Source organism: Microchirus variegatus (assembly GCF_963457635.1).
Source record: "Microchirus variegatus genome assembly, chromosome: 5".
NCBI classification, from domain to species: domain Eukaryota; kingdom Metazoa; phylum Chordata; class Actinopteri; order Pleuronectiformes; family Soleidae; genus Microchirus; species Microchirus variegatus.
In genome coordinates this window covers 16952213-16979220 of record NC_139806.1, presented here as the reverse complement: position 1 = coordinate 16979220, position 27008 = coordinate 16952213, and the positions used below count along the sequence as shown (strand labels likewise).

At 41.1% G+C, this 27008-nt stretch overlaps 1 protein-coding gene across 1 annotated transcript; it reads right to left on the bottom strand.

The window, feature by feature from the left end:
- Window positions 1-1777: 1777 nt before the first annotated feature.
- On the bottom strand, window positions 1778-25974 carry eif4g1a (eukaryotic translation initiation factor 4 gamma, 1a). Its single transcript, XM_083889416.1, has 30 exons — window positions 25574-25974; window positions 22894-23019; window positions 22722-22808; window positions 19707-19889; window positions 18961-19060; window positions 16129-16280; window positions 15805-15897; window positions 14935-15010; window positions 13739-14827; window positions 13098-13183; window positions 12807-12990; window positions 12329-12462; window positions 11220-11339; window positions 10699-11088; window positions 10456-10602; window positions 10121-10354; window positions 9062-9166; window positions 8078-8395; window positions 7827-7944; window positions 7640-7742; window positions 6906-7243; window positions 6683-6804; window positions 6417-6589; window positions 6179-6304; window positions 5842-5923; window positions 5617-5715; window positions 5064-5204; window positions 4582-4663; window positions 3910-4050; window positions 1778-3396 (listed from the first exon to the last, which is right to left on the bottom strand). Exons 2-30 carry the CDS (start codon window positions 22966-22968, stop codon window positions 3212-3214), a joined length of 5283 nt encoding a protein of 1760 aa, XP_083745542.1. The 5' UTR covers window positions 22969-23019; window positions 25574-25974; the 3' UTR covers window positions 1778-3211.
- Window positions 25975-27008: the final 1034 nt, after the last annotated feature.

Below are 27008 nucleotides of genomic sequence, written 5' to 3'. Positions count from 1 at the left end.
GACATTGACAATGACCATGACAGACTGTGACCAACATGCTGAGGTGGATACTTTCCTCCTCTCTCCCTCTCACTTTGTTGGTGGAAAAAAGTGTACAGAGTGTAACGCCAGGTGTAAGTTCAGCATCATGTTTCAGTATTTTGGTCAAATCTGGCAGTAAAGCCTCTCTGCAATGTTTTCACTACCTGGTTTAAATGCTAATGGTCATGTTTTACATTATATTCCCTTTAATACTTCATCCCACTCAGTTAGTGTGTGAAAAGAGTCAATGCAGGGATGACACATTTGCTGCAGTCTAGTTAAAAACCATCAGCAACACTGACATTTTCACTTGGTTTGTTCTTGAACAGCAGTGTAACGGCTGTGAAACACAAACAACACAGAGCTGCAGCAACACACCTCCAGGGAGTTCTGGAACATAAATGTGTGTGTGTGTGTGTCTAAGATGTCCCTCAGAGGGAGGCCTTACTAACAAATTAGAACCTACAACGAGCCAGTATCTTCCTTGACGTGGTTTCATTTACACACGCAGCATATTCCTGACAAAGATTCTTCAGACTTACTTGAAATGCAGCTGTTCACTAGCCTGACGAGTCAGACCCCACACTGTTCAAATCCAATTTAATGCACAACAGTTCTGACATTTCACATTTTATACTTTTTAACTTTTAGATTTTATATTAGAATGGTTTAACTCAGGAGACCCAGGAAGTATGAAAGAAGGCAACTGCTCAGTGGACACATGGCATTAACCAAAGTTTCTCACAAAAATACCTTATTTGACATCATTTAAACCAGGGTTACTCCTGCCACTGTCCTCCATGTTTTAGATGTTTCCCTGCTCCAAATGTTCAGCTCAGTAAGCTCTGCTGAAGCCTGATAACGAGCCATTTATATGAATCAGGTGTGTTGGAGCAGGGAAACACCTAAAACATGGAGGACAGTGGCTCCCCAGGACCAGGAGTGAGAAACCCTGATTTAAACAGATGACAAAGACCCTTACGTTCAAGACCTTCACCATTGACTCTGGGGTTGATCGACTCTTTTGGTAAAATGTTCTCCAGATTGTGATTTCGGGGTGACAGCAGAACAGTGGTAGAGCGAGTCGTCTTATAACTTGAAGGTTGTGGGTTTGGTTCCCGGCTCTGCTCTCTACATGCCAATGTGTCCTTGGGCGAGACGCTTAACGCCATGACGGCTGTGTGAACAGGTATGAAAAATGAATGATAGAAAAACATGCAGCACATGGTATGAATGTGTGAGTGAATGGTTGAAAACTGGTGTAAAGATGCTTGGAGTGGTCATCAAGACTAGAAAAAGCACTATATAAACACAGACCATTTACCATTCATGTGTGATATGTACTACCCCTTGTAGTACCCAAAAAAATGCACTGCAGGTTCTCCATAAACAGGAGTCGGAACTTAAAAAGCTTCACAATGAAAGCAGATGCATAGATTTGCCCAAACAGAACCTAGCAGATTTGTCAGCTGAGCAGTAAAATAATCTTCAAATTCATTGATGAAATCACATATTTGATGAGATCCGTTGATACGATGAGTACATTATAACTGGACGCCTTCAGAGCTCAAGATGTAAATAAAGAATGAATCATTTAAGTGTCTTTAATTTGACTTTCACGTGAACATTGTTTTTCTGAAACACACTCTTCCTTTTGTTCGTCTTTGCCGTTCTGCCGGTGCTCCACACTCGGCACACGCAAGCTTTTTTTTTTTTTACACACAAACTACTTGAACTGGATCATCTTGGCCGACACTCAACCTTATTACTTCGGTCCAGTATCACAATGACGTGTCCCTGCTACAACAAAAACCACATAATGTACCACAAAACCAACAGGTTTCACACAAACTTGTACAAAACTCTGCTCAGCAACTTAGTAAGTCCTTTATTTGCAATGTTCCGTTACCTTACCTTTCCAGTTTCAGATGCAAAGGAAGCAATAATTTCTTAAATAAAGAAAGCAAAAAAAAAAAATGTATTTACAAAATTCCAATAAAACTAATAATCAATGGATTATCTAAAGCACCTCTCTGCATCTGGACAACTGCTGTTGGAAAAGGATACACTGCAATTATAACAGCAATTCATTGTTTCTGAAAAATAAAACTGGAAAAAGGTTGTTTTTTTGTATTATGCATTTACAGAACGCTCCTGAAATGAGTTTCCACTTAAAGTAGAAAAGGCTTTCGGATCATTTCTGTTTTTTTTTTTCCTAACTTTTATATATTTCATCAAGTCAATTTTCTGTAGATTTCAAGTTTTCACGGTAACTCTGTCATTTAAGTGCCCTCTATACAGCTCAGGTGTGAGTACAGAAGAGGTAAAGATGAGGAGTCAGTCAGTGTGGTTTCACTACTGGGGATGGGTGAGGATGGCTTTGAGGAAGCATTAAGACCAACCCCGAGTAGTCGAGGTCAACATCAGTCCTCTGTCTCGGTCCACCACAAGTTCATGATAGGAAAGGGGAAGAGGAAAATAGACAACCTTTGCTTTAAAAACCTCCATCTGTCAAATTTAGTTCATATTCATTTTTTCTAGCAACATTTCATCCACCTGTATAATTAATAGAAACACACTTCAGTCATGCTGCACACTCCAGTTATGGACAAAGACGAAGAAGAGCAGTGTTTGCGTTGAACACGCCTTATGGCAAGATGGCACCCATGTACTGGGGAATCACTACACCACATGCCCCGCTGCTGTTTATTCTCGCAGATCATGTCAGACATGATGTGTAATGATCTAGAACCATAGAAAAGCAGCCTGGTTTGTTATATTGTGCCAACAAGTTTCGTAGTGATTGTGGAATACTTACACACCTTGCTTTTTCAGTTCAAGTTGTTTTTCGGTACTTTATTTCTATCATTTTTCCCCCCTCAACATTGTCGTTTGACGCACTCACACTTAAATTTTGGAGGCCCACGTTTTTTGACATTAACTAGTATTTTTTTATCATCCGTTTCAGGCATTGCAATCTTTCAGGTCTGGTTCTGACTCACTGTGACAAGCAGGTGAGGGAATAATGAGGGTAGAGAGACATGACAGTTTTTTCAGAGTCCACCGCTCCATGAAAAGACCAACTAATAAAGATTTATCCTCACTGAGGATTTATTTGAGTCTGCCTCTCTGGCAATATTGTCCCCGCCTTGCCAAAAGAGGGGGGCGGCAGCAGTCAGCTCGCTCCTTTTTATTCCTTGTCAGACTCCTCCTCCTCTGCCTCACGGAGCCAGGTGAAGAAGGCGGTGACGGATTTCAAGGCCACACCTTTGCCCGTTTGCTCCGCAGGATCTTTGCTGGATTCCCATTTGTAGAAGGCCTCTTCTTTAATAACGTCCTCGTCGTACAAGGCATCGAAGAACATCCGCAGCAGGTCTGCACAGAAAGAACGCAGGGCAGCACAGATCAGACCAGGGTGAGGGGAAAAGGGAACACAGCTGGCAGAGAGTTAAACAATCAGGCAACACTTGATCTGTCTTTTGATAATACTGCATTTCATTGAAAAAAAAAAAATCTATGCAGTTGTGAAGTTCCTGGTGGGCTGTTTTATACTATATGTGTATATTCGTAAAATGGGATTGTACATTCAGCTATTTCGAATCGGCATCGTTATTCTTAATTTAACCTAAAATAAAAGAAGCTGTACAACTGTATTTCTATCTGTATTTGGTTTTCAAAGGGTTTAACCCGAGCAAGACACAATAAAACAACGACAACAAAACGCACTGTTCAGACTGTAGATATAAAACTTGATCATCAGGTATGAAAATATTGTTGCGGATCATCTTAACTACTGCATTCTAGGTGCTTATCGACTTGTATAACCTCTGCGTGCTCCGCAGTAACACTTAACCACCAGCAGAGGCAGAGTAATGGCAGGAGACTCACTGGCAGGCTGCTCCATGTGTACCATCAGAGCCTGGAGGGCGTAAAGGGCCTGCAGCTCTTTCTGCTCATCAGACAGGTATTTCTGCAGCAAACTGGCTCTCTGATTGATCTGAAGTGGATCCACTCTGTACGGGTTGTCGCCTAAGAAATGCAATGCAAATGCCAAACATTTGTACAGGGAAAAACCAAAACATCATGGAGAATCAGAACATCAATGTATGCAGTCATCAGGATCGAATAATCAAGCCTGAAATAGTAATGATGGAAGAAGCAATTTGCCTCCTGGTGGCAAATTGTTTGATTGGAAGTCGACTACTCACTGATTTAAACATTTTTCTGGGGGGTTTTATGGTCTATATCGCTATAGTTTCCAGTCTTCTACAGAACATGGCATCAGTTTTGTAAATTATGCTTCCATATGGAGGAAAATAGACCACAAAACACAGCATTGACAGCTGGTATAGCCCAGATGCCTGGATATAGTTAACGTCTGTAAATTTCAGTTTACAAAAACTGTCATTGTGCCGGTCAAAATCGCACGTCTTAAGGCAGCAAAAATGGCGAATTATTTTGCAACCAAAAGACAACATTCATTCTGATATATGGTCTATGGGAGAGACTAACAGGGCAAAGTTATAGCGCAAGACAAACAGCTATGTTAATCATACTTACATATGATGGCAGACTGGCACAGTGATGTCATCAGTGCTCTTATGAACTGGTTGGAGGCGGCCTGCTGCTCGTCCAGATTAGCCTGAAGAAGAAAAACTTACTCAATTCAAGTACTTTATTCACACGTCAATACCATTGTCTGTTTCATCTGTATCCAGTCAAGCTGTCACATTAGTTTTTTCCAAAGTCAAGCATCTGACATGTACACATCCAATCATGATGCGTTAGTGATGGCATGACATTAAACAAATATTTACCTTTTTATTTTTTTTTTCACTTGGAAGTCGGATTGAAATTAAAATGTCTTAGTTTAAGATCCTAAAACAATACGACTCTTCTTCAATGTTTGCTGTAGCCTGTTATTTCCACCATTTTCATCCAGTGAAGCCACTTATTTATTAAAAAGGAATTTCGCTTGATGTGCAAATGACTTTAATTGAAATTTAATATGTATTTAATAAAAACCTGCATGGAATATTTACCTCAACCCAGTCTCTGATGCGCTGGTTGCTGGCCTTGTCCTGAAGGAGTCTGTCCAGCTGTTTGCCGAGGTCTTCGCCACTGAGGACTTTCTTTCCCACTTCCACCAACTCTGCCTCTTCTCCTACTGTGAAATCCACTTTCTGCAATGCATAAAAAAAGAAAGTCTGAAAATACTCTTGGTAATCCAACCATAAATTTGGAACCTGTACATGATGAATTTCAAAATAATCTGCATATTTAAATTAAAGCTAGCAGCCTTTATTTAAGTTTTAAAGTCATTGATATTTTTAACTTTGAAGACTGTATATCGACTTTACACAGTTTATAGGCATGCTCAATGAAGAAGAAATTATTTCTTAGCTATAAATATTGGCAGATTAAAACACATGTTAATCTTTCTGTATGAAAGCTTACAGGCATTGATTTATATCCCCATGTCTTCAAAGACATCCACATAAACAGAATTAAGAATGACTCCTATCCCTAAGATATGATCGACCATAAAACTTTGAAGTGGTTGTTTTTGGTTATACGTGTTAATCTTCCACAGACCTGCTCAGTGACAAACTTGTTGACGTCTTCATTCTTGGGCAAGAAGTCATTCCAGTTCAGCCCAGCGTCTGTCCACATGTATCCAACCTTCTTAGGGGTCTAACAGGGGACAAACCAGACCACACATCAACTCTTTGCACATTATGAGATCAGAGAAAACACACCGTTAAAGTGTGAATGTTGAGGAATCCATGATAAGAGTTTTAAGATTTATGCAGGACATACCATATCTTTGCAGAGCAACTTAAGGATCTGTACCAGCAGAACACCAGCCTTCCCCTGAGACAAGAGAGGCTTCGCGATTTCCCTGAAGACACAATTACACTGAGTGAAACTTCTCATTTCATCTAAACTAATGTTCTCTTTTATTTACCAATATTAGAGTTAAATTCAGTTTTTGTATGGGATATTGCGACCTGCACTTGACAGCAAATTCGAGATTGCTAAAGACACATTAACAAATCACATTCTTGCCTCTTTCAAATAACATAGGAGTATTAAATAAGTCCATATGTCTGACACAATGTGACAGATGACAGTAGGGCATCATCACACAGCTCACCTTAAGAGCTGTCCCATAGGGATACCTCCTTCATGGAGCATGGGGGTAATGATCTCGGCCAGATAGAGCCAGATGTGAGGTATATCGATGGCAATGTCTTCTGCTGACTCCAGGATCTCTTCTAACCTACAACATCAAAAAGCACAGAGCAATCAACCTCACTTTCATGACAGATTTGCTAACAGTTACAAATGTATAAATAAATCATCCATTAAAAGAAAATCCACCATGTGCTCACCCTTTGTAGTATTGCTGTGCTGGCAATGTTCCTGCCTTGATAAGTTGGTGTAGCAACAGGCCTGTGTGCTCTCTAGCGATTGTGCTACGCTCTAGTGTAGACTCAACGCCATTCCGCACAAACACATACAGCAGCGAGGTACTGTTGAGCTCTACCACACACTGCAGTGCCTCCTACAGGACAAAGAGGAGAGATGATGGTCATTTCTTTGGACAGCCCGATTACATGCGAGTATTTAAATACATTTCAGCGTCAGATGTTTCTACCTTCAAGTCATTGATGTGAAGGTATTCTTCAATGATGGCGCTCGTTTTTTTCTCCACCTCCTCCTCAGTCAGAGAAGGTTTAGGAAGAGAAGGAGGAGGAGTGGGAGCACTCTCACGCTTGGCTGCAGAAAGGAAAAAAATACATGTTAAAGCTCAGTCCCTCCGAATTCATCTGGATCGGCAATTCTACTTCAGGTTTCATTTAGCTATTGGGGCATCATACCTGGAAGAGCTTTGCTTGGAACCCGGTCTCTGCTTCCTCGGTCCTTGCTACCTCTGTCCCTGCTGCCTCTGTCCCTGCTTCCTCGGTCCCTGCTTCCTCGGTCCCGGTCGTCAGTCATACTGGCGACACGACGCACAGCCTCAGTTGAGGCCCGGCTGTCTCCGCCCCTGCCACCACGCTCCTGCGACTCTCTGCTGAAGCTTCTCTTTGTAATTTGGTTACGATTGCTCCTGTCGTCACGACCGTCCTGTCCCTCATTGCGATCAAATCGGTCAAAGCGATCCCTCTCGCGGTCACCCCGGTCCCTGTCGCCACCACGCTCACGACTGGAGCTTGACCTAGAAGTTGCGAGTAAGACAGCAATCCATGTCATTGCACAGTATATAATTACCTGAAGCTATGAGTTTGTGCAAAAGGACTAAAACACATTATCCACCCATGCTGCACCTTCATGTTTACACAGAAACCAGTGTCTTTCCTGTTTTTACAGGACATTAATGCCCTCATTTCAGTCCGATTTATTTTGCAACTTCACCACTAGGTATCACAAAATTATGAGGATTTGAAAATATTAAGGCCATTGTGGATTAACTCATTCAGGACCAAAAATGCCATTCAAGGAATAATGACCATCTTGTCCTTTGTTTTTTAATAAATACTAATATCAGTAACTTGAAATACATTTCATCAGTCAAGCAGCATTAAAAATAAGCACAGTTGAGAAAAATAAATACCTCTGAGGAACTCTGCGATCAGGTTCTGTTGAAGACAACAGTGAACCAGACTGCTGTAGAGCAGAGAAACGGTTGAGGGTGCTGGTCGCTGGACGACCAGAATCTGACAAGGAGCAAAACAAAAAAGACAATTAACCCCCAATACACTTCATGAACTATTCATTTTACTTGAAGAAAAGTAGTTTACCCTGCTCTCCACTAGCTGGTTTAGCTCCAGTCCCTCCACTGCTGCCTTTTCCCCAGCTACCCCACATGCCTTTGCCTCCTGGAGCCAACAGTTGATTATTAAAGTCCAGGACACCAGGCTGCAAGGACAAAAAAAAAAGATGAAAAAGGAGAAAGCTTGCACAACCATTTAGGTACAAAGGGTTGCAATTAGAATACATAATCTGTGAAAAGCTGAAGAGTTTAGACAAGAACTTGGAGAAAGTCAGTTACCTTTGTGATTTTGCTAAGGCGGGTAGTGTCAATGGGTCTGTTCTTGGAGATGGGCACTGTGTTCCATCCCTCGTCCTGAGGCTGGCTAAGACGGCTACCTCCCGGTGTGTGAGATCGGCCCCCCATGCCTCCACCCATTCTGCCTTCGCCTCCGCCTCTACCTCCTCCTCCTCCTCCTCCTCCACCACCTCCATCTTTCTTAGACATGATCTGCTGCTGGACTTTGATCTGTTCCCTGTGCTCCTCCAACTCTGCCTCCTTGTGGATTTGGTCGATTGTTTTAGGACCCTGTTCTCCTCTCCGGGGCACCCAGTTATTCTGTGGGGATGGGACAGATGGGAGATTATTAATGTTTCCATGTTTACACACCAGAATACAGTAACAGTTCTGCCAAATGAGGGATTACTTCTGAGCATTAGCATCTTCCTTTAAAGTCATCTTGACTTGGCTCTCATGTCAGAGTTATGAGGGAGTCTCTTGCCATCATATTGATTGGTATTAAAAAGCAGCCCATAATGCTGAATGGGCATTACAGCTATGACACAGCATGAAAGCCTAGATAACTTTGTGGTGCTGTTGGCCATAGCGGAAACGGAGAGTAATGTTTCTGAGGTACAGAATGAAGACACTTCTATCATATATTTAATATATTTAAACTGTTACACAGTGCCAAAGGTGCTGCTGAAGAGGAAGAGAATGGAGGAAGAGAATGGAGAACTGTAAGTTCATCCCCATGATGGAGTTATGAATAGAGATGGTACACTGGGTTGAGTGAGGAACCAAAAGAATCATACAGCACTGAATTAGATACAATGAGGGTATAGGAGTCTCTGAACTCCCATCGGAATATTGGAAAAATGGATCTTTTGATATTATGTAACATAGTTTAGTTGACATTTCAAGCAACATATGTGATTAAGTGACTAAAATGTTGATTTTGATGTCATGGGGACTACTATATACGTGGATGAAATTGATATTTACCCTCCTGAGGTCCAAGACATCTTGCAGCATGAAGCGAATTCTGGATGAGGTCTTTTTCTCTTTGATGATCTTGTCCATCTGGGTAAAATACTGATCCATACGAGGCTGAAATTGACAGGAAAAAAACCTTTTGAGTCATGGCTATCATGACATGTATATGAATAAGCAGGAAGGTTTTAGGCAATCATGCAATAACGTTGCTGAATATTCCGATGACGATATCGCTTGCGATAAATTAAGAGATGCAAATAAGTGTTTTTGTTATGTATTAATACTAATATTTTTAAAAAGTAGAGATTTTATAGTAAGCTCATTTTGAAGGCCAGGGTAAAAGGAAGTGATAAAGTCGGCTCGGCTGATGTTCATGTATGCGTCTTTCCATTTTCTTTTTCACAGTATAGACCCTCATAACCACGCTGTTGCATTATTAATACTTCAATGTCATTTATAATAAAGGACGTTACTACAGCCGCAGTGCGTGCAGCCACTGCTGCAGCACAGCTGTGTTACCCATTTGAGTACAAGCAATGGTGCGGGTCACATGCGCTGATATTTCAGCATGTTTTTTTATGTTTTGAGAAACATTTCGTTTGAGTTAACTTTTACTCCACTCCTTGCGTGTGCTCACACGAGAGGAAGGAAAAAAGGAGAGGAAAGAAATCAAGAAACGCTCTAAAAACACACATTGACCTGCTGCTCCAAAAGAAATAATGGAGGAAACACTGAGCCCATCACATTAAGGATAGTTGAGATGCAAGGTGCGTAGCACACTGTTAACGGCAGGTGCACACGGCCTGGTACTGACTCAACTGTTGACTGAATATGGGGGAAACATTTAACCCAGATCAGGTTTGTGATATGTTCATCATGCCTAATAATTAATATTGCAATGGTGATGTATACAGTACAGCCCTATAAGCAGGACAGATTTTTATGATTTGTTTCGTGAGTTCCTCAATCCCATCACTAATATTCAGCTGCCCAGAGAAGTGGCACAAACGTAAAGTCATCATGAGAAACAGATTCAAATTGATACACTTAGGTTCATGCTTTGCGTACCTTGGCCTTTTCAAAGTCAAGATCTTTCCCAATTGTAGAGAGCAGCCTACAGAGACACTCCAGAGACTCCTCATCATGATTCTTCAGCAGTTTTACCACACAGTCATGCATGATGGCCTCCGTCAGCATCTTCAGCTTGAAGAGCTCGCCGATGAACTTGATGTTACCTAAAGAGCGGCGGCGGGCCTGGTCTCTGGCCTCTTCTAGCTCTGCCTTTAAGCGCTCACGGTCTTCCTGCAGGAAGACATCAAGTAGGTGTTTGATGATCAGTTCAGAGAAAAAAAGACAGGCTGTTGTAGTTCGCATTGTGATCTAAGAAACAAATTGCAATATACTTCTTTGGAAGCCTCCAACTCCTTCTGCTTCTTCTCAAAGATCTCATCATCATCCTGGTCCTTTTCAAACTCCTTCTGACAGCGGTTAAGCAGCATTTTACGAAAGTTGGCATAAGCCCCTGGCTTGTCTGAAGTGGGGACTTTCAACTGAAGGAGGAAAAGAGTAAGTACAATTGGTACCTTAAAATGTCTGACAGAAAATTAGAAAAAAGTGCATGATTCAGGTACAGTCGCATGACTTACTCCCATAAGGCAGCGGCACATGTTGGCGTAGGCCACGGAGAAGTTGGGCTCTGAGATGGCCTTCTCAAAAATGAGGTCAATGGCTCCCTTCAGTCTCTCCTCCGTATCGATCGGCAGATCTGTCACCTGTTTCATCAGATCCTGAAACTTCTGAGGAGTCAACTTGTTGAGAATACTACGCAGACGCTTGAGCAGCTCCTGGGTCTTGGACAGCTCACTGCCCTCTTCTACAACTTCTTCTACAGCTTGGCTGCGAGTGGGCTTCTTCCCTGTGGGCTTCCATGCATTGTCAGCCTTGTTGAGTTGCACGTCATCACTGAAGGACATACTGCTTATGATTTTCCTAGGCTCCTTTCGCTGACCCTGCTGGGAGCGACGTGGTCCAGGAGGCTGAAAGGAAAGAAGGGGATACAAATACACAAACCTTAGCCAAAGGTAAATCTCAAATACACAAAAAGGGGTAAAAAAAACTTTTTTTAAAAGGCAACCACCCCGGAAAGAAACAATAGAAATGTACTCACCGGGCCTCGTGGTCCTCCCACTGATCTGCTTCCAAGATTACCCAAGTACGAGGGAGTAAAATCTGGACCAACATTTATAAGTCGAGCTGGGTCAACAGGTCGCAGGGGAGTCTTGTTCACCTAAAGTTATAGTTAGAAATAGAATGACGTCTGTGCTCATACAAAAGAAAAACATGTCAAATATCATCTAAACTCAATAAAAAACGCACTTCCATGCAGCTATAAATCTGATTCACCCATTTGTCCGTGTTTTACGTACATACATACATACATACATACATACATACATATTAGCTTTTAAGATCCAGTCCATAACATCTGTTGGTGAGGAATTCTTACTGCCAGGGTCTATACATGAAATTTATAGTTGATCCTTCACCACCCCCACACTTCCACTGAACAGATGCGATAAACATTCATCCACCTAAAACTTCCAGGTTTGAGTATCTGGCGATATGAGTACGATAGTCATTTTTAGACCTTTTAAACTATGCAGCTGTTGACACATTTGTGCAGAGTCATCTCAAGCCATTACACAAATAATTAATTAGACTAAACCATATTACTCTCACAAAAAGAAGAAATTAACAGCTCACAATGTGACTGTTACTTTTTTATAGTCTGTGCATATTGAAAAATGCCATAAGATTTTTGGATAGTAACAGATTGTACATTCTTATCCATTGATTTTGACCAGTATTGGACAGATACTGACTATCGTATTAGCTCATCCCCAATATTGTTTATACACTTATAGCAAAACAATCTGGAGAGCTCTTGCATGTGAAGAACCAGATTTCTTACTTGTCCAAGTCCCACATATTAACACAATCCTGTACAATCCAATAAATCCCTCGATGTGCCCTGGTCCCCCAAAACCAGTCTGAACTGCACCAACCTTACACCATCTGCAAACCTATTGCCCTCAGATATGGGCCTACTTCTCTAGCCCGTGCTGGTCAAGAGGAATTCAGTTTGTTCTCCTTCAGCTTGTGTTAGTCAAGAACGTTATATACAACTGCATCTGCATATGATAATTCATAATGCAGTATACAAATGCAACTGAAGCTCATTCACTCCACAGCAAATTCAGGCAAATGATCACCTACCTTGTCTAGGACAACATCACTGATGGTAGGCAGACCATCAGGTTTGTTCATACTGGCACTAATAAATTGGAAGCCTAGGAGGAAATCCCTGTCGTACTGCTTCTTCTCTTCTGGGTTTATCGGCTTCCATTGTTCTAATGGATGTCAGAGAAATGTGTAAAAAAAAAAGATTAAACGTAATGTGAGAGCAATCTAGAGGACACAAGCTCGAGAATACACAAACAGATTTACGTACACCTTTGTAAAAACAGAAAGACAGATGGGAAAAGTTGCCTACAAGACTAGTCTGATTGGTATAATCAGCAGGCATTATGAAATTATTAATAAAGCACAACAAAAAAATTCTGCTTACTGTAACTTTAATTGTATATATACACACATATATAAAATTGTGTGTTTGCTTTGCTGCTAAGCACTTAAGTAAAGGCTGCATGAACGTCATAGTCGCCGTTCCTTCTGAATCTTTGTGATAATGTACCTTCTTTGTACTGGTATTTCTGCTCAGTTGACTCAGACGTGGCTTTGGGTCCGTCAGGCTCTGCATTCTGCTTGTCTTCTTGCTCTTCCCAAGTCTCATCTGGAGTCTCAGTGGGAGGCTCAGCTGGAGCAACAGGGACAGGGACAGGGTTTGCCTGAGTGGACGAGGGTTCAGAAACGGGCTCCTACGGCAAACAAAACAGGAGAGACGAGTAAACAGCATGTCATGTTTGAAAAAGAAATATCCTTAAATGTTACTGGAACTACTGAGATCATCTGGGTTGATACGCACATCTGTGAATGCATCCAGGAGGTCTCCAATGGGCTTTTTGTTGAGCTCCTTCATGTTTCTCCTCTTCTTTGGCAGAGACTGAGCAGCTTCAAAGAAAGGACAACGCTATCATTAAAATGGTGCATATAGAAATGTTGTACTAAATGGAATGTAACATCAAGCTCAGATCAAAGACAAACACAGACACATTTATCTTTTTTTTAATATATATATATATATATATATATATATATATATATATATATATATCTATATATTATATATAGATATATATTTATTTTTTCTTTTACGAAGATGTTCACATATGATGGGTTTTTAAATGCATGCAGTGCTTCCTGAATTGTGCAAGCACCAATTCAATGTTTTTTTAATTTTATTTGCTTTGTCTATCGAGTGTCTGCATCAAACATGATATTTCATTTGTCACTAATATCTGATAAGGATAAAGGTTGTATTGTTGTTGGGTACCAAACTCCGTTACTGAACGAATTATGACCACACCACAAAATAAATTCATGTGATATCAATCTGCTCCAAAGCTCAGAACCTGAAAGGTGCATCGAATGAAGACTGTAATGGGAAATCCAAAATGATAATACTCGTGTAAAATGTACATTACACATTGATTAGTTCTACTCTACCTTGCATAGTAGCTTCCTCTGTAGGGCAGCTCACAGAGGTGGGGGGGGCATCTTCAATTTTCTCCTTCCCATCTTCTCCCTCCTTCTCCTTCTCCTCGTCCTTCTCCTCCTCCACCTCTTCCTGTGTTGGTGCTGCCATTTTACCCACAGGTGTGGGTTCCTGAGTTTGAGTAGGGTCAGGTTTGTCGAGGGGTGTAGTGTCAGTAAGTGCCACATCCTCAGATAGTGCCTCTATGTCCTGGGGAAGGCCATTCGAGAGAGGAGGTTCTTCTGTTTCATCTAGAGTGGGTGTGAGTTCAGGTTCCGGTTCAGGTGCAGCATTTTGTGTCTGTGGAGCAGCAGGTTCCTGTGCCGAGGGTGGAGGTGGGGACATTTCAGTTGCTGTCTTTGCAACTGCTTCTTCCTTTTCCACTTCAACAGGGGCAACTGTTGCTGCAACTTCAACTGCAGGCTCCAACTTCGGGCTGGCCACCTGCTCCTCTTTCACTACTTCTGTTGTCCTTTCTTCCTTTTCTGGTGCCTTCTCAGGTGGAACTGGAACAGCAGGTGATTCCTCCACTTTGACAGGTGCCTCTTGTTCTGCTAATGATGCCGAGGGCCTGACAGGAGCATCTACTGTGTCCCCAGTTTTAGTAATGTCTTTATGTTCTTCTTCAGTAGGCGGAGTAGATGCTACAGCGGTAGGTGGGGGAGAGGGAGACTGGTGGTCCTCTATTAATGTGGATGGAACGGCAGTAGCAGCTGTGGCCACAGATTGAGCGACTAATTCAGCGCACACCGTCACCTGGCTGCTCGTTTCCTGTTTGAGCTCCACCACGGGCTCCACCACGGGCTCCACCACGGGCTCCACCACGGGCTCCACCACGGGCTCCACCACGGGCTCCACCACTGGCTCCACCACTGGCTCCACCACGGGCTCCACCACGGGCTCCACCACGGGCTCCACCACGGGCTCCACCACGGGCTCCACCACGGGCTCCACCACGGGCTCCACCACGGGCTCCACCACGGGCTCCACCACGGGCTCCATCTCTGCTGTTGGAGGAGGTGGAGGAGTATCAGCGCTAGCAGGAGGCTCCATGTCTTCATCTTGACCATAACACAAAAGAAATCATCACATATAAGTTGTCCATAAATAAATGTGAATACGGGACACTAGAATTTTTTCTACGCAAACAAAAATAAAAAGTACTCACCTTGGCTCGTCACGGTGCTGGCGGGCTGTACAACTTCACCGTTGGTCTGAGCAGGACTTAAATCTGTTGTAGAGGCCTATAATCAACAACAACAACAACAAAAACACTTATTAAGCAACAATTACAATGGAAAAGCGCAACGTTGCCAGTTTGATAAGGATATCTACACTCAATGAAGATTATTACAAAATGCCTGCAATTAAAGGGGAATTGTGGTATTATTCGACCTGGGCCCTGTGTGTGTTATAAATCAGGGTGTGCATGTGCATAGTACTTACAAAAAGTTTCATAATTAGTTCAGTGGATCAGATTACACTGCCACTGCAGTGTAATCTTACAGGGAAAAACAATTTTTAAGTACTATTCACACCCACATTTAGAAACATAGGGTCCAGGTTGACAAACAGCGGAATTCCCCTTTAACCAGAATCTCTCTCGTTTATGCTCACAGCAGATGATTTGAAATGGTGTCATTCAAGATGGGAAAACATGTCCAACAACCTTGGTAAAGAATGAATAAACTGGATGGAACAAAAGCCTTTTTTGCTTTACCATTTCTGTAGATGTGGACTTTTATAAAAAACACAAATCTTGTTTCTTACATAATGTTAATAGTGATTTTGTTATAAATGTACCAACTTATCATCTTAATATTGGTATTTATACCATAAACTATACAATACTTACACACAAGCTACAGGTTTAGTGGCCTTTGCACTTGCCACACGTCCTACACTAAGTCAGTAGCATGGCTGACAACGGTGTATTTCAAAAATAGGAAACTTTACTTAAATAAGCAACAATCCATAAAACATAATCTCTTTAACTGTACACAACACTGCTTAGCTCAGAGTAAAGATGAGACAATACCTGTGGAGGAGTTGGGGTGGTGGTGGACCTTCCACCCGACATTATCTCCTCTGTGATGTCACGTCCGCCCTGGTTGGGGTCTCGTATTCTTATCTATCAGGTGAAATGACAAACACTGGTTAAGTATGTAACATAATCTTACAGACCAAATGTAATGATCCTGTCACCACTGATCTAGAGCTGCCACTAAACATAATTACTACTGCCATTTTGAAGAACAAGAGAAAGTTCCACATGAAACAGACAATACACTCTCCCCCTCTATTCAAAAAATTCTTTGACCTCAGACAAGAGATGTGTTGCTCTTTTGTTGTGACACACTACCGGTTTACGTTCTCGCTTTAGTTGGCCTTGTGACTGTGCCGGTGGTTGCTGAGGAGGCGGGGCTTGTTGCTGTTGCGGAGGGGTGTTGATCATGACTGGTGCAGGCTGAACAGATGGAGGGTACTGTGGCTGAGCTGGGTAGTATGCTCCAGCTGTAAGGATAGAATGAAAAAGAACAGCATGACTGAGAAGGCAATAAAATGTCACCGTAGTTTCACATTAAAATTACCATCAATCCAAGACCCATTTCCTCTGTGGTTATGACCAAAAATTAATGTGGCACATTTTCGTAATCCCTGCCAGGCAGTTTGTAGGGATTATGGGTGTAATTGTTGTAAGCAGACTCCAAGGTGTTGCCATGTACATTAGCCTTTTGATAACTACGGTCTGTAAAATCTGGAGCTGAGCGAGTTAGAAAAAGAATGTAATTGGACCTTTTTGTAACCAATTCATTTTTACATTCCTTATCTGTATTATACAACAGTCGAAACTTCCTTGGTGCCTCTTGACACTCTGTCATCTATGAGAACATTTTCTCTTCATAACAGAAAAAGAAATAATTGTGAAATTGATACAATGAGTTGCGTGATACAAGGCTTTCAACATTTCACACTAACATTCTCTCACCTCACTCAAACACACACTCTTATTCACTCCAACTCACAGACCCTCACTCTATCTCTCCCTCAACCACGCAGTCTGACACATGATAGTCAGTATGTTTGTTAGCAACCATAACAAACCAAGTGTTTTTTGTTTTTTTTAAGTTTAAATAGTTTCATACAACTGACAGAATAGGTCCTTCTGTTGACACTGAGGCCATTGTAAAACAGGTAGCTTCAGCTTACTGCCCTCCTCTCACCTCTAAGTCACATGACATGCACCCCTCTCTCAAGTCATGCAACGTGTGCTGCCTCTTGCTTTCAAGTCATGCGCGTGTAATCACAGCCTCACAGTTAGAAAATCTCATTATATCATATCACATTACCACAAAAGCAATTCATCATTCAGCCCTAGTAAATCCATGTCAGTTTCACAGCTATTTTGACAACACACACAGACAAAATAGTGGACAGTGGACAAAATATATTAAGACTTAAATATATGTCTGCATTACCGACTATAAATATTCTGATATTGTAAATGTTGCATTGTAATAATACAAAATACATGATTTTAAAAATCCAGATAAATTAATTTGCATTAGTAAAATCTTAACTCCTTAAGAGTCTGTAAATTGTATTTTACATTTTCAAAAGTACTATTAGGGCAGATGGTGAACAGCACAATTCAGTGTCATTGTGATTACTTGGGAGTGAAAATATGTGTTTATTTGTAAGAAATATAATTATGTTGAATTGTTTTAATAGGTTCTTCTGGTTATCGTGGTTTAAAAGGTTAAATTACATACATATGGGACAAATTTAAACGTGCAATGCCACGCTTATGATGGGTGCTTGATGACTGGTAAAAGCAAGAACACGAGTAAAGGTGTCCTGCCTCATTTTGTGGATATCGCACAATAGTGTGCTTCACTTTTTCAGTGATTTCTAATCATTTTAGATCACAGATTAGAATGAATTACGATTCATAATTTTGTGTGTCTGTCACACACACACACACACGCACACACACACACACGACACATTAACAATGGCTAGTGAAAACAGCAAGTGCTACTGAAGCCAAACAAGCACACACTACTCACCGGGGTAGCGCTGGGAGGTGAGAGGAGCACCGTGGAGAGAGAGACGGCTGTTCTCTCGCCCACCCCCTCTCCCCCCACCACCCCGCCTCTCCCTCGCAGCAAGAGAGGGCTCTGAACCAACGCAGCAAAGGAGAGGAAGAGAGGAAAATAAGGAGAGAGGGCAGGAGGAGACAGATGCAGAATGAGTTAATGAGAGGATCCAGAGGAAGCAGGGTGTTAACGGGGTTCCATGAAATGAACAAAGCCTTGGCTTGACTCTTTCCTCATGTTCTCATCTTATTCTTTCATGCAGAAAATGTTCAAATATCAGTTAACTCTGAAGTTAATTTCATAGAGTGTGTATTGTATATAGTACAAGTCAATAAAATGTGGGATTGTAATATGTGTCTCCAAAAATGTAAAAACAAGAATCTGTAGGACAAACCCCAGTTAGGAGGAACACTTGTGCTTCTTCATTGTAGAATGAAATGAGACCTACATCAGACCTAGCTTGTTGGGGTTGTGTTTTCCAATAATGATAAGTAAAAAAAGAAATTATAATTTCAGTGGTTATGCTTTACACTTCTGCGTCTATCTCCACATTTTAAACATTCATTAAAGCTGGAGAAAGCAGGATTACAAGAGAAATAGTTAAATCTCTTCCCAAAATGGTAAAATAATGGTTTTGGGACTGCAGCTCTCTCTCATTCGTCTATGACACCAGATAAGTGTGGACAGATGTGCATGCTTCAGACGACCCATCTCTTACGATTTTAAAAGTCATTTCATGGAACCTGCGAGGCAGTGTCAGGAGAGACTACAGACAGAAAGAACAAGGACCAAAGCAAAACTAAGCCAGACCACATGCAACTGGCATTTCACCGTATACTGCAGGGTTTTGACCCAGAAAGACAAAAAAAAACCAGCCAGGCAAAACACCATGACACACACCGAGCAAAGAACATGTGGGCAAAAGTGCACCAATGAATACCAACTGAAAGCAAATGCCTCAACATTAGATGTCAATACAAGTCAGGTTTCTGATAGTTAAGCAAGATTCAAGAAAGAAACTGAAACACACATCATGTTAATTATGTTTATGGCTGTGCTTGGTTGTCGTTTGGTCTTAAGCAAAAACCCCTTACCATAAGTGGGGTATTCGGCAGGACTGGTTCCAGGATAAAAGCCTGCCGTACCACTGGTCACAGGATACTGCTGAGTAGGAGGCATGTATTGGGGCCGGTACTGCAGAAATAAAATGAAAAAAAGCCTGAAAAAAAACACAAATCTGACCATACTTTGGTACTTTTACTCATTCATACCGTTTTCGGTGTCTGCTGGAACATGTTTACAAAACATACAATGTGTCTCATGCATACATTACTGCTGTGTCATCCCGTCTAAAACTCTCCCTTTTAGCAAATGGCCCACCTCTCAAAAAGCCCTGCTTCTCTGAATGATCAGGTGGTCTATTGTTTGTGATTGGCCCACAACTAGATCCTGTGTTGGAAATCACACCCCTTAACTAGAGGCTTCCATACCACAATAGCAATGGTGTTCTATAATGTCAGTTGAGCTAAAATGGTTGGTAGACATACTGGCATTAGTAACAACCCAACCTGCCTCTAAGTCACGCTCAGTCTCCTCTCAGGCTCATGGAGTCAATCAGAAAAGAATGTACTTTGGTCCATAACATTTTTCAATTTGACAATTTTGTGACACCAGTAGTTCTGAACACAGGAAAACAGACTTAGTCCCTGACAATATCACAAGTAAATAAGTTCTCTAGGACAGGAAAACTCCAGAAGTTTAAGCAGGCATTCCCAAAGTGAATCTCCTGACAAATTATGTGCCACCGTAATAAATTCAAGTTGTTTTCACATAAACCAACCTGTCCATGTGGGGGGATGAAGTACCCCTGAGGTGAACCAGCAAAAGACAGCTGCGGCTGGGAGATCATCATCATCTGGGAGCTGGGCTGATAGACATGAGCAGGTCCAACGGGCCGAGGGCCACTACTTGTTTGTACTCTTGGAGCATTGGTGGCCATGGCTGGTCTGTTTGGATAGTAGGTCTGGAGACAAGGAAGAGGGAAGGGAAGAATGAAGATTTTAACCAAACACAAGGAAACTTTTGCAGTGCGTGTATGTATAAACATTTAGTCTCTTTACTATGGCAGTCATAACCAAGATACTAGAATGTAGCAGCCACCAGTTGGAAGCAATGCACACAGCAAATTGGAAAGTGTACAGAAAGTTTAGTTGCTGGGCTGTATTAAGTCTCAATTGTTGTGGATGTCGGGTCTCCCTGCCAGACTGAGATTAGCCTAAATTAAAAAAGGAGTGGGGGGACGAAAAGAAAAGCCGTTACCTGTAGAGCTCTGTATCCGCCCTTCAGCCGCGCAACACATGAGCAGAGAGCAAGAGAGGGAGTGAGATTAAGGTGAAAATGAGGACAGGACAACAGACAATGTGGAAGGTTTGGATTATATGGTGTAAGAAAGAGGGGGATGAAAGGCAGCAGTGTGTCGCTCAGTTACGAACAATAAGCTTGAACAACCACAGCTGCACATACATACAACTCTATGCACTTCTTTGCACACATACATACATTTCTATATACATATTTACATACAAGTAGGATCTTGGGTTTGCATATTAGAGGTTAAAGATACATTTTAAGGGCTACAGATGCATGTCAAAACTGATGTTGCAAAAAAAAACTCAAACTATGTAAGTGCCAAATCAAGCATCTGTATCTATTTTATTCAATAAATTTTGTTTTGAGTATGACGAATGAAATCAAGTATACATTACTAAATAAAAGTGAGTTTTGTGTTACTATTCGAGGACTGCATTGGGTCCCAGAAAAATACACCACCAAGGGTATTTATTTATTTTTTAAAGGCCAGTCTGACATATGGAGACTTCTCTACTGCAGAGATTCTTAAACTTGGGATTTCTACCCGTGCAAAAAATAAATTAGCCTCATGAGAAATGCACCAAACTCACAAAATATCACAATATCAGCCCAATTTTCTTTAAAACTGATTCACATGACTTGAGGGCTGATGTTCTTTTCTTACAGCTCAAAACTGATTAGTCAACATAGGCTGCATAGTGTTTCCCTATTGCATGGTTTCCGTTTGCCTTCCCCGACTACAGGCACGTGGAGTGTAAATGACATGAATATACTCACATAAACAGTTAGGTCCACATATATTTGGACAAAGACACATATTTTCTCTGTACACCACCACAGTGAATTGGAAATGAAACAATCAAGATGTGATTAAAGTGTGGACTCTCATCTTTATTTTGAGGTATTGGAAGAAAAAAAAATCTCTATACTTCATACATACATCTATACATTATTGTCCATTTTCAGAGGCTCAGAAAGAATTGTTTTGCTGGTGAAGTAAAATCCCTTCACAACATCCAGCCAAGTCAAGAACACACTGTTCAATACCGCAAGTCCACACCTTAATACTGCGAGTCCACACCTTAATCACATATTCATCGTTTCATTTCCAATTCATTGTGGTGGTGTACATAGGCAAAATGACAAAATGTGTGTTTGTCCAAATATATCGACTTAATTGTATAAAATAAAATTCCCAGACAATGTGTCACAACCACACCAAAAACTGATTATCATTTCAAAAGAGCCATCTGTACAAAAAGCTCTTCTGATTAACCACCAGCAGTGGAAAAACAAAGAAAAAGTCAGACTTAATGCGAAAAAAAAACCATAATAAAACAGTCAAAGATAACAATGAAATAATTGGTGGAAGAAATATGAAGCCTACGGTGCAGAAAAATACTACATCTCAGCAATCTGATTGCAGCTGAAGGCATTTTAGAGGTACAGTTGCCACTAGTGAACTAACCTGTCACTGAGCCAATAATAAAGCCAACAATAGTGACTGACATAATTAAAAAACTGTTTTCATATATATAAAAAAAATATTATCAAAGTAAGGAAAGGGTGAGAATGAACAGCTTTTCTCCCTCTGTGACAACTCCTGGAAGATCCTCTCATTCATTTGTCATGGATATCCTCGATGAATACATTTATATTATTGTCATTGTTTACATTGAGGATACGTGCGGGCTCTAGTCACCATCACGATATATGTGGTGGTACACCGACATGAAAATTGCAGAGAAGCATAGACATTATCCAACAATCAAAAAAAAAAGTAGTGCTAGGCGCATTAACGGCAAATTCTTAACATGAGTCTCTGAAGTAACACTTAATTTTAAAAACAGAGGCACACAAACGCAGTAGACAGGTACGCTGGTTGTTTGTAGCGCTGCTCTTTTCATTTAATAAACAGACCGCTCTAGTTTGACTGTAGGCGCGATAACGGTGGTAAACAAGCTAATGCAGCCAACAGTGCTAACTGGTAAACAGTGCCTGGCAAGTAAACACGTACGAACACGGAACGTGTCATGCGTTAACCTAGTGTCCAACACTTAAAAAAATATATACTGAGGTGCTAATGCATGTTGAAAAATATATATGCATGACATTGCTTTTAAAACTAAGCAAAATTAAGTCATCTTTTAGTCATTACAGCATTCTTATCTAAATCTCCAAAATGTAGTAATGAAAGCATGCATTCAACCAAGTAGATGGGGGGGGGGTAAGAAAAAGAGGGGTGTTAGTACCTGTTGGTGTAAAGTACGAGGCCCTGCAGCAAACTGGGAGGACAGCAGAAGAGAGGAATAGAATCAAGATTGACACTCAAGGAGAAAGATAGCAAAGAGGCAAATACAAGCACACATACAAAGATTTAGCCAAAGCCTTATAGCAAGAGAAGCCATGTGAAAGTGCAGAAGAGGGATGGTTCTCAAACCTACTCTGAACACAAAACCCTAGCAAAAAGAACAGTGAAAATTACCTGTCTTGGCTGTGGTGCAGAGTTCATTTGTGGAGGTGGGGGGGTTGCAAAAACAAGAGAAGGGGGCTGTCCAGGGCCGTAGGCAGCCTAGAGAGGAAAGAATAGAGGATGAATAGATGTTGCCATACAAACCTCCCAAAATCACTTGAAAGTATAAGTCAGTGGCTCTCACCTGTGTCAGTCCAGGGGATGGGGAGGGGTTTGGGACAGAAGTGGGTCCCGTTATAGGCTGTGGTGGTTTGTTCATTTCACGCTCTTGTGTGGTTCTGCATCAGGGTGGCGTTGTGTTGCCAGCCTTCTTAATTAAGACAGGAGAAAGAAATGGAAAAATAACTGTGAATTAGCAATGCAACAATCAAAGGTAATTGGATGAAATTGCTTTCAATTCAAGTAATGTTTTCTAACAGATGATAGTAGTACATCGCAATTACTTATAACTGCAGCCATACAAAAGAAAAAAAGAAAGTCAGACAGAGTCTGAAGACATGCACCATTAGTGTGATAACATGTGACCACCTATAAGGGTGTGGTCTATGGTTTCGCCTGTGATAAGAGCACTTCCAGTAGAACATGTTGTGTTAATTTGCTTGGCAGATGTAATCATGGAATCATGTGGTTATAAAATCAATTGGAATGAGGGGACTCCTCCACAGCTTATCAAAACTACACAGCTAAACGTGCTTTGAAAATCACAAACCTGAATGATCACACCTTGGCCAAAGTGCAAATAGCTAAAATAATGGGGATGACCTACAGTGTTTTGAAGATCTTCCAGCTTGTGTGACTACTACCAACCCAGTTAGATTGCTCTGGGTTTGACTGAATTTAGGATATAAAAGGATATAAAAACTGTCTATCCAAAACAAATACTCATAAATTGCAAATTATATATTAAAAGAAATCCCCAAACACACCAAAGCACTTGAGATTATCAAAGCCAATTAAATAGTTTGACTTTGATATGGTCAATTATCTGTATTTATATATCTCTTTTCTAGTCTTGATGACTACTCAAGGTTGCCTTGCACTTCAGTTTCAGTCACACTTTCATGCAGCGCAGCTATGTGAATCACTTTTTATATCACACATCTTTTATACCCATTCACACTCCACCGGCACAGCCTCAAGGAGCATTGTGTGGTTAAATGTTTTGACCAGGGACACAACGGCATGTAGACTAGTGGAACCAGGAATCAAACCCTTGGCCTTCCAATTGAAAGACGACTCGCTCATCGTCGCACACAGGACTGTGTTTTGGGATTGAACAGGAACCACATATCACTTACTCGTCCAGTGTTCATACTGTGAGGCTCTGCAGCAGGACATTCATGAACAGTTGTACCCCAACATTTCTCAACTTGAACTTTTCTCTCAATTAGATGGTCTTTATGGAACAGTGGGGTGAATCATTATGATGATAATTTTCTGGTTTATGACATTTTAATCTAAACCTATATTCAATGTGCCCTACATTTAGAATTTGAATATGGTTTAATGCAAAAAAAGAGTGAAATTAATAAAATGGTTACCTCAGGTCGAAGTTCATTTACCCAGTGAACAGAGGTCAGGTCACTTGAGGAAAATAGATTTTTACCTGTTTAAATAAAAGGATATGCAACAGAAGACAGTGCCCCCTGGTGTTGCCAACTACATGTGCCAATCAATTCAATGGCCCAGTAGTCAATTTTATGAACATAATGTCCCTAGTTTTATTTTAAAACCTGACTGTAGTTATTTCATCGAAATTAATTATTGTTATAATGGTGCTCGAATAGTGAAGACATTGTAATGCTTTTAAAAACTAACGAACACTACTAGCAGACGTGTCATACACATCCACCTGCTGGTAGAGAGAGCCATCATTAGCTGCTAGCTAGTACCATGCCTCTTTTCGACGGGGCATCAGTGCACAAAACTACAATATGTTTCTGTCAGTGGTGGCGGTTAACAGCATTATAAGCAAACGTTCGATATTACGTATTCTACGAAACGAGTGTGCCTGCATCTTGTTAAAATTGTATAGCGTAAGCAATTACACTGGCCTGTAAAGAAGACTGTCCGCAGTAGAGCAGGTTAAATCGCTAGCCATCAGCCGGCTAACGTTACGTGTCCCACTATCAGACATCTCGCTACGTGGCTCAATGCCGAGTTTGAGTTCAATCCTTAAAGTACACACGGCGCTTTTGATTTCAGAGCACATCGTGCCTGTGTCTTGACTAGCAGAAACACAATAACATAAAACATGGTTATCGCAGAAATGTGGTTAGACTTGACCCCGATATAAGTTACAGTTGCATTATTGTTGGCTAGCGATAGCGGTTTAGCCCAACCCTGTCCACCGGGGTGTATTTAATTACAGGCCCAAAAAGTTTTAAGGCCACAAATCATTAACCTGATATACATATTGAGGTGCTGTGGCGCAATTAGGTTTTTTAAACAATTAATGATTGCTTCACATTACCACCTGGTGTCAAAACGTCGCGATTAAACCACGACTCAGTTAGCAATAGGGCTAATTCCCGGCTACACGACGAAACCCAGGGTGACCACGATAACCATTAGCCAAGAGAGCAAAGTAACCCTGGCTGTCACCTTAGGTACCATTATCGTGGTGTCAGCAAAGCGCCTCTCTGGGAATTTAAATCGTAAGCGAACTGAAAGCAATACGTCCAGGAAATATTGGCTTTATCCGTGCCCATACTTTTCGACATTACCGGAGCAGCCCTCCAGCGTGACAGTCGCCGGGGCCTGCTAACATTAGCTAGCGTTACCTAGCCTACCTACCTAGCCTGCGTGCCTTTGACAAAAATGAAGTCAGGCTCCAGTGCACTAGAGGCTAGTTAAATCCTTACCGGTAATCAGTAGTGAATATGGAGGATGGTTAACTCGGGGGTCTGCCTCTGATCAGATCGGTCTTCTGTTAGTGAAAAAAGCTGTGTGGTTGTTTCCTTGTCCTTTACTCCAAGAGGAAAGTGGTGCCCTTTCTTGGCTAACTGTTTTAGCGTGCTAGTTAGCTAACCGGCAGCCGGGGTGAGTTCCTCTGCTGCTGTCACTTCGCTTTAAATCCCCGGGCGTGCGAAATTGACAGTGCTCAAAATCAAACAATATAGTACTTATGGAGTATTACTGACAACTCCGACGGACCCCTAAAAAGCCTCTGGACCGTAGGTCCATGATCAAGGCGTCGATGGTGACGGATTGCCGGTTCGGTACGTGCACCACTGTCGTGTACTGAGGCTCAGAACGAGGCCATAGCGCAGTGTTTCGTCTGTGGAGCCGGTGCGCCTCCAAGTCGCATGGGCAACTTCCGGGGAAATTAAAATTTAATGCAGTTTCCTTGGTCATGTGACAGGAGCTTCTGTCACTGTCACGCCACAATTCAAAATGATATTGTGTTCATGGCGTTGAACAATTTTAGCCGTTTTAAATAATAATACCTAATATATTACCTACATAATACGTCCTCGTATATCTTCCTGACTACCAGTAGTTCAAATTTGTCCTCTATGGAGGACATTTCTAAACCTCCCACCTCATACTACTGAATTAACTAATTTTACTATCTACAGAGGATATTCAATGATACCAGATTTGAAGGGGTGGGGCAGTTAATTAATGATGGGGCTAATTATAATTTAAATAAAATTAAATTAAAAGTATTCTAATTACCTCACAAAGATTGGGAAATTTAAAAATTGTGATTGGACAATATTTTTTTCCTGGTAGACAGAAGGATATATATATACATGTATATATATGTAGCATCACTTTTCACATTCATGTGTTTGAGATTTGTCATTAAAGATATTGTTGATTCAGTTTTACATTTGCACAATGTGAATTGTGGATAACCAAAATTAAAATATGTAATTTCAATTTGATATAGATTCATTCTGACCAGCCTTAATTCAAGTTCAAGATATCTTCACTCCCCTCTACAATTGTAATAAATCAAATTCATGTCCATATTGTAAAGTCCTTTCAACTTATTTTGAATGTATGCATACCCCCCTGAAAAAACTGCAATGTAGCTGAAAATAATGATAATTGCCATTCCCAGTTACTCCTTAATTCATTTTAAAGTTTTACTGTATTCTTCAAATGAATGCATTTCATCTCTCCATTCATGGTTGAAAATGTCATCATCATATCAAAATATAGCCTGCATGTTATACAATGTGCTGACAACTTATTTAATCTATATACAAATATAGATTAATGTGAATGAGCGTCCATGCCAGGAAAGTTTGGATATCATTTATAATGTTCTTTATATGATTATATTCC